We start from the raw sequence: 17,729 nt of genomic DNA, 5'->3' as shown, positions 1-17,729 counted from the left end.
ATGGCATAATTACTAGGTATGGTACCGTAAACAGCTGAGTAAAATTTTTCTCGCGAGTGCACTATCAGCCAACGTATTTTGGTTGCGTGTGGGTATTATGGTTAAGAAACATAACACACACAGACGATAAAAAAGGCGAAAAATAGTAACATACACAAAATCAGTGCTACACTCATCACTGATTTTGACAGATAGTGCACTCAATATTTTGTTGTTGGCAACTGCCACTACCTGAAATAAATATCTTGGTAAAAACCAAGGTGGATTAATGAAGGTGGTCTCGCGCGAACAGCTGGAAACTGCCGGCTAATTTGATGGTACTAAGATGTGTTTACATTTACGGCAAACTACTCCATTTTTTGCACATTCTCTTTGTTTTAGTTTCTTTTTCTCTCATTTTTCTTGCACGTTTCTTTGGTTGTGTTGGGAACAATGCTAGTTTGAGACATCTTGATGACATGGTGGAGGATTATACCATATGATTTGTAGTTGTTGTACAAATGAGACCACCTTTAATTGTTTCGCCATGGGTCAAAACCAAGGTGGTCTCCAAGGCGGATTTAAAAAAGTGGTCTCACGCGAACAGCTTTTAAGAGCAGGCCAGGTTTAACGGTATTAAGATGTCAGATTTTTGTTAGCATTCTCTTTGTTGTTATCTTCTTTCTCGCGTATTCTCCGCTCATGAACACACACGCATTTAAATTTGTTTGCGTGTGCTAGCAAAACGATGATCAGCTTGATGGCGGATTGCACCATATGATTTGTGGTTGTTGTACAAATGAGATCACCTTTGATTGTTTCGCCATGGATAAACCTTAAGCGGCAGATGCTCAGACAGTAGCATGGCGAAAGAATTTAAGGTGGTCTCATTTGCATAACAACCACAAATCATATGGTGCAATCCGCCATCAAGCTGATCGTCGTTTTGCCAACACACGCAAACAAATTTGTATGCGTGTGTGTGCATCAGCGGAGAATATGCGAGAAAGAAGATAACAACATAGAGAATGCTAACAAAAATCTGACATCTTAATACCGTTAAACCCGGTCGTTGTTCATGCAAAAAGCCGAATAGAGCAAGACGAATCAGTGTAGACATGGCATTACAACTATGAATGTATCCAGCGTTGTGCAATTAATCTTCTGGTGTCAACCAACCCTATAAGTAGCTTTATTAACAGCACTTTGTACCTTTTTTTGTACATTTTAGTCACTATTTCGTTTAATCATCACTAATGAAATTTGACATCTGACAATAGAACACTTCTAAAGAACAAAAGTAAAAAAATAATATGTACGTGCGAAAATAGGTTTTCCGATAAAAGATCATCATAGACCCATGAATTACTAAGCCGAAATTAGTAAATACTTTGTAATCCTATTGTAATTGAGACGTGTAATTGGTTGATAGCGGCCGGTATATTGAAATCAACGACAATGTTGATAGCAAAGCAAATAAAACATATTTTATATTGCGTGGCGTTGTTGGAAATATGGGGGAGTGTGTTGTGTGTCTCAGATCCAGGAATCACTAAATTCACCTTAGAGCCTGTAGGATAAATGAAATTGAGATTTTAATTGCAAATTTAATCAATTTATCTTTCTGCTTTTGTATTTCTATAGAATACTCCACCAGAGAGGGAAATGAGGCCTTTGTTAGCCGACACTAAAATATATGCCAAAAGTAAGTTCTAAGACATACTATGCTTAATAGTTATGTATCGATTGAACATATAATGCATGGAAATATTTCTTCATTCATTCTAGTGGAATGTATAAGTCTCTCTCAGTTTGATATAACAATAACGGTTTCCCTGATGGAACGCCAGTGCTGGTTCGATGCCCCTAACGTATGTTTGGCTTCATTTCACATTTGAGTACAGGTTCATATGTTATCATGTTTTCCCCATCTTGGTTAATAGATTCAAAAAGCATTTGATGCTATGGAAAATCAGCAAAGGAATCAAAATCAAAGTAACCTAGTGGCTCGTAAACATCATATAGAAGGAACATGTCCTCACCATTTGATTATATTGGAAATACCTAATGAGACGGAGAGTGCCGTGGCCAATGCATTAATTGCAGATTCAGCGGTAACAACAAAATCGGTAGATTCCCCAAAGTTAATTGCAAAATCTCCAGCAGACACAATGAAAAATGCCAAACACCCATTGTCGGTAAGTGTATCCAAAAACTGCTGCTTTTTAAAGGTAAATACCTATGCCAAATGTGTTCGGTTCATTTCAATGATCATACTGCAAAGCAATGAATCATTAATTAATTTTCTTGCTCTCCAGTCATGTATTTGCACCCTCTTTTTTCTTGCTATGTGGGGCACCTTATCTTGAGTAAAACTCTTATCGCATTGTTTTGATAAAATTTTGTAAACGAAAAACATAATACAATTTTGAACAACAAATAGTTGTTTGGGAAAAAAGAACATTTGATAGCATCTCTACATTTTCTTTTTTAGTATTAAGAGATTTTCTATTAAAGAAAATGATACGCTACTTATTTTGTGATGTGTGTTGAGGTTTCTGAGAGGGATATCACCTAATGTAAAAAAAATTGGGACCAATATCAATGAAATCAATCTTATTTAATAAAATAATTCAGAAAAAAGTTAAAAATTAATAATTTGCATTATATTTTTAATAGTTTTCCCATTACAATTACCAATAAGAGACAATTTATTAGCTTTTCTTACTCATATGTTATTATTGGATGTTTAAATATTTCAATTATATATCACTAGCTGAACCAGGCCCGCTCCGCTGCGCCTTCTTTTACTTTATATGGAACAAAATTATCCTTTGAATATTTATTTTTGACAAAAAAGAGCTTTTAATGAAATACCATGCTACGAAAATAGTATGTGTATATCGCTCGAGCAACAGTATTACAATATATTTGCCTTATCTGAATTTCAGATCTGAATTCGCTCATAGTTGTTAGATGTGGCCCATTCTTAAAAGATTCTATATGGATACTGGGAAGGACCCCAGGGTGGTGGTTGGTGGGTTGTGATGGTGGTGATGTGGACCCCCAGAAACATGGTCCCGAAAGTGGGAACGAATTTCGTGCTCTACTCCCAAATACCTTTCATTTGAGCCCCATATTGCCATAGTTGGAAATTTTTCTCCTCCTCTCTGGGGTGAGGAGGTCCCCCAGGCACTTAGCCCTGAAAAAAATATCAGCATCCTGCTCTACTCTCAAATAGTATTTATTTAAACCCCATATTGCCATTGGTTAAGGGAAGTTTACAGGATGAGACGTTCCCCAAACACATGGCCCCAAAATTGGTTATCAAATTCGTTTTCTAATCTCGAATACCTTTCATTTGAGCCACATATTGGCATGGTTAAGAAATTTGTACAGTTTGGGGAAGGGGTGATGCCCTAAATACATGGTCATACATTTGGATATCAAATTCGTATTCTAGTCCCAAATACCGTTATTTGAGGCCCATTTTGCGATGGTCTGTAAAAAATTGCTGTTTGTGGGTGTTTTGGGAAAGGGGTAGACCTTCATAAAATTGGTCCCGAAAGTGGGTATCAATTCTTGCTCTGCCCCCCAATACCTTTCATTTAAGCCCCACATTGACATGGTCGCTAAATATGCCTGATTTAGGGGGGTTTTGGGGAGTGGGGTGGTCCCCCAAACACTAAGACCTGCAAATATATCAGCAACCTGTTCTATTCTCATATATATCTATATATCATTTATTTGAACCCCATATTGGCATTGGCCTGGGGGATGTTCTTAGGGATGGGCGGTCCCCAAACACGTGGTCTACACTCAAATACCTTTTATTTAAGCCCTATATTGCCATGGTCAGTAAATAAGTCCTGTTTGGGGGGTTTTTGGGGAAGGGGTGGACCCCCAGTAACTTTGTCCCAACTTTGGATATTACTCGCACATACCTCTCATTTGAGTCCCATATTGCCATGGTCGGTAAATATGTCGGATTTGGAGAGATTTGGGGGGCTAATAAAGGCGGCGGCTTCGCTTGAATATATTCGGAATTTCCAGAGTTCATACCTTGACATTAGGGTGATAATTTTATGGTAGAATATGGCTACATCTAACAGGCGAATTTTGGATAAAGCAATTGGGTAAACTTTTCCATTGAAACCACATATCGAACATTTCCATATCTGCAATTACTTTGCAGAACTAGGAGTTTTCAAATTGTTTAGACAGTACTCTAGGAAATGTGAAAACCAATTCACGCACAATTCTCCAGATTGTGGACATATTTGGTCAATATACAAGCAACTATGTACATAGCTGCCCAGGCGCCGAACGCCTGAGTTCGAATCCTGGCGAGAACATCAGAAAAAAATTTCATCGGTGGTTATACCCCTCCTAATGCTGACGACATTTGTGAGGTACTATGCCGTGTTAAAACTTTTTCCAAAGATGTGTAGCACTGCGTCACGCCGCTTGGAGTCGGCTATTTGAATCGGCCAGCACTCAGTAATATGGGAGAAGTTTTCCCCAGTTCCTTAGTGGAATGTTCATGGGCACATTGGCATTTGCATGTATGTGGGTATTTCTTAGCAGTATTGGGCGAGTATTCACAAGAGTTTCAAATTTTTTAGACGATACTCTAGGAAATGTGAAAACCAATTCATGCAAAATTCTCCAGATTGCTGACGTATTTGGCCGATATATTCAAGCAACTATGTATATAGCAATTTTTTTAGAATATGAAGCAAAGAAAGTCCTTCGCTTGGCAAATCTCACTTTGAATTTACATGAATATTTATTTTATAATCACTATTTCGTTCCATTCCAATTTCTAATTCTAGCCAACAAATAAACCATTATACACTGTATCTCATGATGGTATCTATGAGTTAACAATTACTCTTGAGGCAAAGTCATCGGAAAGCGTGGAATTTACTGCTCCTGTTACTATTGAAATGCTGGGACCGTATGGTTATATTTCAGCCACAGATTTTCCTTTTCTTCCGGTAAGTCAAAATCTAAACCCAATGTCGCATGTAATTTATAAAACGCCGATTTTTTCTCTTTTTTCAGTTCTATGGCATCATGTGTATAGTTTATGTAATATTTGGCATTATTTGGTTAGCAGTTTCCTTTACACAATGGCGTGATTTATTGCGTATACAATTTTGGATAGGCGGTGTTATATTTCTGGGCATGCTGGAGAAAGCATTTTTCTATGCCGAATATCATTCTGTAAATACCAGCGGAGTTTCCGTTCCCGGAGCTGAATTAACAGCTGAGTTTGTGTCTTGTGCTAAAAGGACTTTGGCCCGTATGCTAGTGATAATTATGAGCTTAGGATTTGGAATTGTAAAGTGAGTATTTCAGCGTTACATGGGAAAAATAATGTTTTTTTTTTTGCATTTTTTATAGACCTCGTTTGGGCCCATTGCTGCATCGCGTTGTTGGAGTGGGTCTGTTGTACTTCCTATTGGCTTGTGTGGAAAGTTATTTACGTGTTATGCGCAATAAACCGGATATACAAAATGAACTTCTGGTGGCCAGTATCCCACTAGCAGTTTTAGATACTGGCATCTGTTGGTGGATATTTACCTCTTTGGTACAAACCACACGTACACTTCGTTTGCGAAGGTTTGTTGGATATAAACAGCAACATGAAATTATTTTAACATCATCTTTTTCTTTTATATTTTTTTTTTTTTGTAGAAATATGGTTAAACTCTCTTTGTATAGACATTTTACCAATACTCTGATATTCTCCGTTATTGCATCCGTCATATTTATGCTATATGCCCTTCGTCTACGTAAGGCGGAAAACTGCACTCCAGTAAGTATAACATCTTTTAATAGAATCAAAAATGCAATCTGTGTTGTTTTAATAATTTTTCGAGAGGGAATAACTGTTGAAAGTGATTTTTGATATACTCGCCTGGATGCAAACTTAGTCTTTCAGCATTATGGGCAGACATACCAACCTTAAGGTTGCTACGACATAAACAATGACAAACTTAGAATGAACTTTAATCAAATATACTTTTTTTACACTTTTTTTCTAAAGCAAGCTAAAAGTAACAGCTGGTAACTGACAGAAGAAAGAATGCAATTACAGAGTCACAAGCTGTGAAAAATTTCTCCTAATACGATATCAATATGGCTTCGGTGGATACGTACTCTGACATTCAATAGGATATTCCCGAGCCAGAAATTTCTGGCCCTTACAATAGTCCAGAACTGAAACAAATGTTGACGGAAAAACATTCTGTGACACCCTGGTATAGTCTGGGACTATCAGTTCAGAAACCAAAATCAGTTTGATACCATTCGCTTTCATAACGCATTCATATTTTCATTGCCTTTGACTTGCTTTCATTCAGCAGCAGTAAGTAATGTTGTTGCCTTCAATGCATTCATTGTTTTTGATGATGTTCTTTTTTTTATAATGCCAATATACCTCAAGTAATGAAATGAAAGCTGACACACTAAAAATAAGAGATAATCCGCATCCATAGCATTCGTTAACATTTTGGTGTGATGCGAAACATGGACATAGAAAATTGGCGTTCGGCCACCTAGGTACTTCAATCCATCCAATTTTTCGTATCATTGGTACTCTTCTCCCAAATACCTTTCATTTGAGTCCCATAATGTCCCGATCGGTCTACTCTTGATTTTGGGTGGTGCTTTTGTGGTAAGGAGGAGAGAAATTTGTATAACCTATTGCTCCTTCTACAATCTCTGAAAATTTCTAGAAAATGGGCTCACCCATTTTCGAACCGGAAAACGGAAAAAACAAACAAATTCATTTTTAAATATAAAGATTTTATTCGATCGACAGTAAAAAAATTCACCAGATTTGTTGCCTTTGAGAGTCTTAGCTGAGATAAACAAAGGATAAGCAATGCAATGCTCTGCTTTTGCCACTTTTTCTTTCTATGAGTTGTGTTAAATGTTGTTGTTTTAAAATGATGGGTGGTGACGATAATATGGTTTTTTTGCAAATGGATTTATAGGCAATCAAAATTGCATTCAAATCGATCTCTGGTGTGCTGACGACAATATGTAATTTTTTTGCTAATAGGCAATGAAAATGGCATTCAAACCGTTTTCTGTATCAGTTATTCGTTTCTGGTTAGTATTTCTGGGGGTATTTCTTTTACTACCTAACAAGTTTCCATTTCACATGACTTGGGTTTTGTTAGATCGGGGTAAGGATTGCTTACAACGACTGTCATAATAGATCGGAACTGTCGTATAGGCCAACTGTCCGTGACGCTGATTCGTCTTAGTGCTTGTAGGAAGGCTGAAATTTCCACAAAAAAAAAAAAAACAATAATGGAGTATAGTGTCATCTATTAAAGTGACGCTTACAGGCCAAAAAAACTCCCTTCCAGGTAAGTAGTCTGCCGTGTCTGCTACACTTCTTAACTGGGCCGTTCCTGTAGTTTCAAGCAGTATCGCGTAGTGTTGCAAATCGTATGTTCCTGACATGGTATTGATTTTTTAATCGAAAATCTTTGGTGAAGGCCAGAGAACCGTCAATAAACTTGGTTAACCCGAAGCATTTCGGATCGACGCAGATAAAAGATAAGAGCGTGGGCGATGAAGGCGCCTGCAACTCTGTGGAACAGCGAAACGGTCGGTAGGACGGCAAAAATCTTATGGAGGGATTTTGATCGTGAGAAGATGAGGCTTTTACTGAAAGGAAGTAAAAAGTCGGTCAGTATGGCTATTGCAATCATAACGGGACACACAGGACTACGAGCTCACTTATGTAAAATCGGTGCGGCAAGTGATAGCATGTGTAGGGTATGCGGGGAAGATGATGAGACGTTGGAGCATTTCCCTTGTCATTGTCCGGCTTTCGCTTCTTATAGCTACCGGTACTTAGGTGGGGACCCAATTCGAGACATGACCCAACTTAGAGTCATGGCATGGAAAACAATTAGGGACTTTGTAACTAGCACGGAATTCCTAACATAGATTTTCTTTTTCGAGGTTACTGTTTAGTATTTAGAGCGCACAACAAGCCGATTACTGGCCTAGGTGTATGTCTATAGTGGCATGGGACAGATTAATATCTGCACCCTCTTTTCAACTCAACCTAACCTAATCAAAATTTATCTAAATCGAAAAATAATGCAATTTTTTTTTTATTTTTCTTATAGGGTTGGCGTAATATATGGATCGATACGGCATTTTGGCATATTTTGTTCTCAGTTTTATTGTTAGTCATAATGGTTTTATGGCGTCCCACAAATAATAACCAGCGTTATGCATTTACACCCTTACTCGATAATCCAGAGGATGAAGATGATGAAGGTAAGTTTACGTTTTCTATTTTGTGCTACTTCAAATAAATCTTTTATAAAGTAACTTCAACAAAGCAAAAGGTGCCTTTTTTCAGTAAAGCGGGAAGACATCCATTGCGATCAAAATTTAGAAATGTCGGCATTTTTTTAATTTCTTCTTCCTGAACATCCTCACAGCTTCTGCAGAAGTCCTTACTTTTTCAACCTTCAGTCTGTCAGTATGTTTTTCGATCAGAGCGTCATGACAGGCCACTGTCATGGCACAATGACTGAGACTTCTGTGGCAGCCAGCGACAGCAAAGCGGTCAATCCCATGGCAGCCGGTTGTACGTACCGGATTGACCCGATGGAGTTATCCATCGGCAAGGGCTGCCGCCTCAGTGTACAACACACTGCTACAACAACAACAGCAAAGCGGTAGACATCATCAAGTCCAGATTAAGCCACATAATTTTGGTGTGTTCATAACCCCCACTTTGTGACCTTCTTTCATTCTTGACCATTCGGGACTTATTCACTTATTTGAAATAAGTTTATTTAACAGATTTTGTTTATAGAACTGTCAAACCTAGAACTGTAAAGCTATTTTAGGGCTTCATTAAGTTTTGTGAATAAGGCCGTTAGAAACATACCCACACTACCAGCCGTTAGAGACATACCCACACTACCCTAGAATGTATAAGGTAGTTTTTAGTTTCGCAAGCTCGTCTGCTCTATAGTTCCCTCGGATATCTCTGTGGCTCGGCACCACAGAGATATCGGAAATTGTATCAAGGACACAGATAAAGCTCCCTTAGCCCCACAGTAGTGGTCGCAACAATTTGTCTAACCCCAATTCCCAGAGATATTAGGTGTAGCATTATATTCAGTGCATCAGATGGTGTCGTCCTCAAGCATCATAGGCACTCAGTTGTTGTTGTTGTAGTAACAGTGTGTTGCACACTGAGGCGGCAGCCCTTGCTGATGAAGGACTTCATCGGGTCAATCCCGTACGTACAACCGGCTGCCATAAGATTGTTCTGGTGGAGTGTTAAAAATTGAACTCACTAACAAGAAAACAGGAGACCGAAATTTCAATAACTTAAAAAGCAACAACAATAATCGATAGTTAACATACGCCGAAAAATCACAACCCAATGTGAACCCAACGACCTACACCATAAACAAAACGAATCGTATAATTAAGAGCGGCCCGAACACGATGCAAGCTCGCTTGGGACGCACTAGAGTACACCTCCAGACAATATAAAATGGCCGGCAAGACCAAAGCATGCGCCAAACGCTCCCTCACAAAACCCGGCAAAAATAAACTTGTGGTATATAGGATTCTCAAAGAAAAGTTAAAGTTAAATCCAACCGAAGTCTGTCGAGCACGTACACTGAGGCGGCATCCCTTGCCGATGAGGGTTCCATCGGGTCAATCCGGTGCGTAAAACCGGCTGCCATGGGATTGCGACAAAAGGGGGTTTACATATATACCCAAGGTGGTTGGTTTCCAAAGTTCTGCCCGGCCAAACTTAATGCCTTTTTAATTGTTTTTTTATACCCACCACCTTAGGATAGGGGGTATATTCATTTAGTCATTCCGTTTGCAACACATCCAATTATCAATTTCCGACCCTACAAAGTATACATATTTCGTATCGTCGTAAAATTCTAAGACGATTTAACAATGTCCGTGTGTCTGTCCGTCTATCCGTCTCTCCGTCCGTCTTTTGTAATCGCTCTACAGCCTTCAAAAATTAAGATATTGAGCTGAAATTTGGCACTGTTAGGTTAAGTTCTTGAACGGGCCAAATCGGACCATATTTGGATATAGCTGCTATGTAGACCGATTTTCCGATAAAGGGTCTAATGCCCATAAATGCTTTATTTTTCATGCTATATTTATATATAGCTGCCATATATACCGATCTGCCGATAAAGGGTCTGAAGCCTATAAAAGCTTTATTTATGACCCGATTTTGCTGAAATTTTAAACAGAGGGTTATCTGAAGCCTTCATTATACCTGACCTAAGTATGGATCAAATCGGACTATATATAGGTATAGCTGCCATATAGACCGATTTCCAGATAAAGGGTCTAAAGCCCATAAAAGCTTTATTTTTTAATGTCGCTGAAATTTGAAGCAATGAGTAGCTTTAGGCCACCAAACATTGGACCAAAATATGGTTCAGAACGGACTATATTTTGATATAGCTGTCATATAGACCGATCTGCCAATAAAGGGTCTGAAGCTTTATTTATTACCCGATTTCACTGAAATTTGAAACAGAGGGTTATCTTAAGCCTCCTGATATCTGACGTAAATATGGATCAAATCGGACTATATTTAGGTATAGCTGCCATATATACCGATCTCCAGATAAAGGGTCTAAATCCCATAAAAGCTTTATTTTTAACCGATTTCGCTGAAATTTGAAACAGTAAGTAGTGGGCCGCTATCCGACCCAAATATGGTAAAGATCTGACTGTTGTTGTTGTTGTTGTTGTTGTTGTTGTTGTTGTAGTTAAGTTCGGCCCGGCCTTTTTACTTGTTTTAATTTATGTTAGAAATGTACTTCTTAGGTATTGTGTAACTGTTTATAGGCCTGATGGCTTCGCATTGCACGAAATGAAATAAATCGGCGCAATTTTCGTCGTCTCTTTTGTAATTTGTTCTCTGGTCAGGAGGAATGTCAATGATATGCAACATCTAAAGAGTGAATCTTCGTCTTTAGAGTGGTATTATATTCGCTTTTGGCGAAATTTTTTCATTACTTTTTTTAGATAAAAGATTTTGAAGCAAAAAAACTTGCTGTTTTCATTTAGTAGGACATTCCCTCATTACCCATGAAACATTTTTCAAAAAGTATTATGTTATCATTGAGATTTTTGTAGTGTTTCAAGAAAGTAACCACGAAAAACACGTATTTTCACCTGTTAGAAACGAATATGGTAACAGCCTTATAATGGTTTCCTGAGTCTGAATCTTAAAGTTCAGTTTGTGGCCAGTCGTCGTCAACTAAGGTTGTTTTTTGCTCTATCGATCTATTGAGTTGCCCAAAAAGTAATTGCGGATTTTTTAAAAGAAAGTAAATGCATTTTTGATAAAACTTAGAATGAACTTTAATCAAATATACTTTTTTACACTTTTTTTCTAAAGTAAGCTAAAAGTAACAGCTGATAACTGACAGAAGAAAGAATGCAATTACAGAGTCATAAGCTGTGAAAAAATTTGTCAACGACTATATGAAAAATCCGCAATTACTTTTTGGGCAACCTACATACAGTTTTTTAATCTGACTTCTGTAATAAAAATTGCTTTGTCACCATTGAATTTTCTCATACTTAATAATTTATATAAATGCTTGCTTTTGAACTTTTATAGAAGAAGATCAGTTCGTCGCCGATGTATATGGCGTTAAGATGCGAGGAACCAACAGTAATGGGGCAAAAACTCCACCTTCCAAAACGACAACCAATGAAGAAGACGATCTTCGTTGGGTGGAAGAGAATATACCCGAATCTATGGCCGATGTGACGCTGCCTGCTCTGGATTCCGACGAAGAAATCATCAATACGAAATTTGAAGTCTCGAAAATGCAATAAACGGGCAAGAGAAGCTGACTCGTACAGTGACAGAGATACATACTATAAGTTATGAATACACAATAAAAAGCACCTTATTTATTTTTGTTACAGAGAATAATTATGACTGTTTTTGCTACTATAGCAATTTTTTTAGTTGTATTGCACTGCTATGTATTTTTTTTTTTATTGTTTGAATGAAACAAAAATGTGTAATACATATATGTCGGAAGTAACAAACAAGTACTGTACTGTGCTTATCATCATGTTGTACCAACAGAATGGCTAACTTTTTTCAGGCCAAGTATTGTTGTCAGTATCACACATCTAACATAATTACATTTTCATTATATTTTTTTTTTGTTTCCAAATTTTGCCAACACAATTAGTTTTAAATTTCAACATAAATTGCTGGTCAATCGAAATACTTAACTCTAACACTCAAACAATGCACTCTTTCAATGAAATAATGAATCGCTTAAGCAACTCATGCCCACATAATTTTGCTTCGTTTTTCTTAACTGTTCCTATTAGCAAGCAGACGAAACACAAAAACCGAAAGACATGAAAAATCAGAAAACGAAAAAATCCAATATTTTGGGATGAGAGAGAACCAACCAAGAAAACACTGAATATGTAAAATATTGTAAAACCTATTTTATGTATCGTTAGACTTTAAAGATTTTTTATATGCTTATCCTTTAGTCCACCTCCTCCTCCCGATTTCCTCACTCACTCTTCTTGCTCTTTTTCTAGTAACATACACCACAATATCAAACAAATATTCTTAGGTTTAATGTATATGTAGATATAATTATTACGCTTTCGTATTAATCAAAGTAATTCATTCTATTAGTATATGCTTTGTAAATATTTATTGAAGAAAGAAGTGAAAACAAAAATTGTCATAAGTTTAATAAATATTTCAAATATCTCTTAGGTGTGTAAAAACGTAATCAAAGCTGAGACTTTGTTTGCTCTCGTTTTAATTCCTCCTGCTCCTTGATTGGTCTTACATAGTTTCCATTAAAAAAGGAAAAAATTACAAATATTTATAGTAGAAGTTGTAATAGTATCCAATAAAAAGAAGAGAAATGCGATGTTTAAAATTATTTTTATTTTATATAAAAATGAAAATAAATATAATTTTATATAAACCAAATAATTTGTTGTTCTTCTTAAAAAGGTTAAGTCGTTGTTGTAGCAGTGTACAACACTGAGGCGTCAGCCCTTGCCCATGCTACTATGGACATACACCTAAGCCAGTAATCGGCAGGAATTCTGTGCTACTTACAAAATCCCTAATTGTTTTTCATACCACATGCCACACAAATATGCCACTTGTCTCGTTATGAGACTGGATAGAATTCTACAGCTCCGTGGGGGTACATCTGAGGCCTTTAGGCTAAGGAAGATTCTATCCTCGAGACCTATTACGGTAGGGTATATCCAGAAGTCAGAGACTGTATCGACAATGTCTAGTAAGGAAACACTAGAACTACTCGTTGATACACATTTCCCGGGAAATTCTCCAACGGACAACGTGGCGCCAGAAGAGGTTGTCACTGATATGCATTCGTCGTGCCCAAATTGTGCCTGAGCCGAAAATCCTTTGGGCGATTAGAAGTTTTGACTCCTTTAACTCGCCAAGTCCTGATGATGTATTGGGTTGCCCAAAAAGTAATTGCGGATTTTTCACATAGTCGGCGTTGACAAATTCTTTCACAGCTTGTGACTCTGTAATTGCATTCTTTCTTCTGTCAGTTATCAGCTGTTACTTTTAGCTTGCTTTAGAAAAAAAGTGTAAAAAAGTATATTTGATTAAAGTTCATTCTAAGTTTTATCAAAAATGCATTTACTGTCTTTTAAAAAATCCGCAATTACTTTTTGGGCAACCCAATGTCACCGGTTGAATTACAAGTTGTGTCTGATAGTTCCCTGGCTTGGGGAGATATACTCTGCTCGTATCAGAATGTTATATATATATGTACCTGTGGGATGGAGGGACACAAAGGTTATTTTCATTCCGAAAGCAGGAAAACCCTACCACACGAAGGCGAAAGATTTTCGTCCTATTAGTCTGTCATCCTTTATGCTGAAGACTCTTGAGAGGTTGATAGAAACATATCTTTGGGCAAACGTCCCTGGAGATCGCCTGTCGCGGCAGCAGCATGCATATAGTACATTCAAATACACCGAAACAGCCCTTCACGACCTAGTTGGGTATATTGTATATTCTCGCTGTTTTTCTCGAATGTTCCATTAACAGAAAGCGCAAAATACCTGGGTGTTTTGCTGGACAGGAAATTGAACTTAAAATCCAACATTTTGGATAGGGCAAAAAGGCAAATTTTGCCCTATATACCAGCAAGAGAGCCATTGGCAAAAGTTGCGTGTCATGCATTGGGTATATACTGCAGTTGTAAAACCTATTATGCTATATGGTGTTGTGGTCTGGTGGATGGCGCTTCAACAATCCACCTACTGCTCAATACTTAACCGGATCCAAGGGATGGCTTGTTTGTGCATCACAGCCGCTCTGCGGACGACACCATCTAATGTACTGAATTTAATGCTACATCTTATGCCTCTGGACATTGTGGCTACCCAAATTGAAGTGACCACTGCCGTAAGGTTAAGGGAGCTTTCTCATTGGTCATGTGGCGGCTACTGACACCGTATTATCCTTGATACAATATCCGATGTTCCAGGCAGTGTGGATTACACCCTACCTGAGCCGCTTTTTGATAAAAATTACTGTACCGCTATTCCTGATAGAACCGATTGGAAGTACGATATCCCTAGTAACAGAAGTGGTGGATTGGCTAAGATATAATGTTATTACGACGATTGGCATAAATATTTTCTCAGACAGCCAGGCAGCCATTAAATCCCTGGAGAACGCATTTCTGAACACAAAAACCCCCCTCGACTGTCGCTCTCAACGAAATGGCTGAGCAGTTCAAAATTCACCTGTTCTGGGTGCCGGGCCACAAAGATATCCCAGGGAACTCTCAAGCGGACGAGCTTGCGGTACTAGGGACTACCTTACACACTCCAGGGACACTGGAATCTGTGGCGACTAGCGACAGGTCCAGGCCCGAAAGGCAACGAATGATAGATGGCCACAAAGAGGGGCTGTGAGCATTCCAAAACTATGTGGCCTTATCTAGACTTGAAGAGGTCTGCGACTTAAACCTAACCTCGTTATGATACCGCAAGCTATATTGACCTCCTTCTTACTTCCTTTCTGTTATAGCCTCGCCTTCTCACGGATCGTGCCATCCTCAAAGAAGGGGTTCCTGGGGTTCAACCACGGCATTTGAATTTGAGATTTCAATTTTTAATAGAATTGTAAATTTTTCGAATCCCGAGAGTCAATATCGATTTTGTTCGTAATTATATTCGATTGGTCAGTGTCCATTGAGAAATATTTATTTTGGTTGTTTATGCACATATGTATGTGTGAATGTGTTCTCATTTTTTTTTGATTGTTATAAAGAATGATATATTTGCTATTTTTGCCAAATTTAGTCCCGGCACGGGTTAGCTGTGAGCATTAGGTCTGATCTGGAACATTTAGGTCTGATCTGTGTGTTGTTCATTGCTGTCACGAGAAGCTCGAGAAGCGTCCACAGATTACAGATAGTAGAATGCTCCATCTGGGGTAGCTGTAATTGCAGTCGCGGACAATCAGCGGTATCGAGCGGAGAGTCTCAGTGAGAGGTCGGGTGGCACCGGCTCTACCACAAATACTAAGTGCCTACGATGCTCGATATGACAAGACGAGTTATTGACGCCTTTAAATAACCAATGGCCACCCTGTTTCCGCGGCGATCGGTCCTTTGGACCGAAACGAGCCCTTGCTCTCCCACAAGAGCTTAAAGAGCAAGAGCTTAAAAATCATAAGAAATTGCGCACAAACTAAGGCGACAAAGTGATTTGAAGTTTAATTCCATACTTCGTGGTCTCGGTGATATCGGACAATAAATGCGCCTTTTATGGCCCCAAAACCTTTATGGGGCTTAATTTAACTCACTGGCATCTGAAATTGAGAGATCGGTCTATATTGCAACTATACCCAAATCTCGACCGATTTTGGCCAAATTAAAGAAGGATGTCGAAGGGCCTAACACTACTCACTGGCCCAAATTTCAGCAAAATCGGATAATAAATATGGCTTTTATGGGCCTAAGACTCTAAATCAGCGGATCCGTCTATATGGGGTATAGCCCATCTTCGAACTTAACCTGCTTATAAACAAAACAAGAGTCTGTGCAAAGTTTCAGCTCAATATCTCTATTTTTAAAGACTGTAGCGTGATTTCAATAGACAGACGGACGGACATGGCTAGATCGTCTTACATTTTTACGCTGATCAAGAATATATACACTTTATAGGATGTGTTGCAAACAGAATGACAAAATGAATATACCCCCATCCTTCGGTGGTGGGTATAAAAATCATGTTCCTCACATCATTTCGTCCACTCAGTGGCTGTTCAATGCCAATCCGATCGGCTTTTCTATTTGGCTCATTTTAGAGAGCACAATAAAGACTTAAAAATAAGCCAGTATAAATGAGCCGAAGACAGCCATTGTACGGGAATGGACCGAAAAATAACATTCTTGCAAAATTTAAGAGAAAAAATCGTCACTTTTTTCTATGAAAACGTCATGTAAAGTGCGTTTTCCAGGGATCAAGTCATGCGGAAGTTTTCACGATTCTGAAGGCCAAGGAGGGGATTGCAGGAGCGTCTGATATATTTAGACATCCGAGACGGCGTTGAAGGCTCTGAATTTTGACCACGTGAGGTCGAGACGGGTTAGTAGCTGCAAAGAGTCTCTTCGTATTATTGGAAAAGCTGGAAACCGTTATTAGGTCCCGGGCCATCAAGGAGTGGCACAGGACAAGCTGGCCAGTAACGGATAGCTGATGGGTGGTGTTAATGCTACTGAATCAGTAAACCATTCTTTGTGCGAGCACTTTGGTATAATAGATGGTTTCTACGATAACACCGCATAAACAGCGTGAGATGAAGTTGTGTGTTAAAGGCTGGCCATTGCACTGTAGACGAGTTTTCACAGAACAGAACGTCGTTACTTAATATCGGTCGGAGGTAGCCTTACCTCTGACAGTTGTTGCGGTTTATGACTAGTCAATGCAAGGTCAGAAATCTTACATCGCGCTCGACACAGGAAGGGACGGACTTCTGCAGGTTTTATGGAGATTAGAAGTTGTCAATGCGAAGAAGAGACTCCAGCGATCGAGTCTATGTACTGCGTTCGTAGCCCACACCCTTAACTCGGACTGCGTCGAACCGAAAGGCTTCAGGTTAACCAGGATTATTGACGGCAGTCCTCTGGCTTTAATTGCCAAATTGTGAGCTTTTCCTTTCCCCCTTACTTTGCGTAAGGTGTAAATTGTTTATTTATTTTTGTGCAATTTGCAAACCATTTGTATGCTTGTAACCAAAAAATGTACTCCTAAACATTTACATAGCAAATGTTTAAATTTTTGTTGTATAGAAATTAAAAAAAGGTCTGATAGGTCGGTTGGGATTCTAAATGGACAATATCGGTTCATGTTTTGATGTAGCTGCCATAAAAGCTGATCTTGGATCTTGACTTCTTGAGCCTCTGGAGTGTGTTTTAAAATTTGTATGACTTTCAACAACTGTGCTAAATATGGTCCAAATCAGTCCATGTTTTGGTATAGTTGCCATATAAACCGATCTTGCATCTTGTCTTCTTGCGCCACTAGAGGGCGCAATTCTTATCCGATTTGGCCTAGCCGTTTTTACTTGTTTAAATTAATTCTTCAGCAGAGTTTTTGCTGATATCAGCAAATTTATTTCTCTGAGTGTATAGGTT

At 38.5% G+C, this 17,729-nt stretch overlaps 1 protein-coding gene across 1 annotated transcript; it reads left to right on the top strand.

Moving 5' to 3' along the window:
- Positions 1–1,250: 1,250 nt before the first annotated feature.
- LOC106085056 (transmembrane protein 87A) lies at positions 1,251–12,959 on the top strand. Its single transcript, XM_013249086.2, has 10 exons — positions 1,251–1,551; positions 1,624–1,684; positions 1,768–1,850; positions 1,923–2,177; positions 4,815–4,979; positions 5,047–5,330; positions 5,389–5,607; positions 5,683–5,803; positions 8,142–8,295; positions 11,657–12,959. Exons 1-10 carry the CDS (start codon positions 1,438–1,440, stop codon positions 11,875–11,877), a joined length of 1,677 nt encoding a protein of 558 aa, XP_013104540.2. The 5' UTR covers positions 1,251–1,437; the 3' UTR covers positions 11,878–12,959.
- The last annotated feature ends 4,770 nt before the right edge of the window (positions 12,960–17,729 follow it).

The sequence above is a fragment of the Stomoxys calcitrans genome, chromosome 3, assembly GCF_963082655.1.
Source record: "Stomoxys calcitrans chromosome 3, idStoCalc2.1, whole genome shotgun sequence".
Taxonomy (NCBI): domain Eukaryota; kingdom Metazoa; phylum Arthropoda; class Insecta; order Diptera; family Muscidae; genus Stomoxys; species Stomoxys calcitrans.
Note: the sequence above shows the minus strand (reverse complement) of the source record. Positions and strands in the feature narration are given on the sequence as shown.

Coding starts and splice junctions, on each gene's coding strand:
- LOC106085056 (XM_013249086.2), top strand. CDS start 1,438: ATGTTGATAGCAAAGCAAATAAAACATATTTTATATTGCGTGGCGTTG. Junction 1,685..1,767: donor CACTAAAATATATGCCAAAA/GTAAGTTCTAAG, acceptor CATTCATTCTAG/TGGAATGTATAAGTCTCTCT. Junction 4,980..5,046: donor CAGATTTTCCTTTTCTTCCG/GTAAGTCAAAAT, acceptor CTCTTTTTTCAG/TTCTATGGCATCATGTGTAT.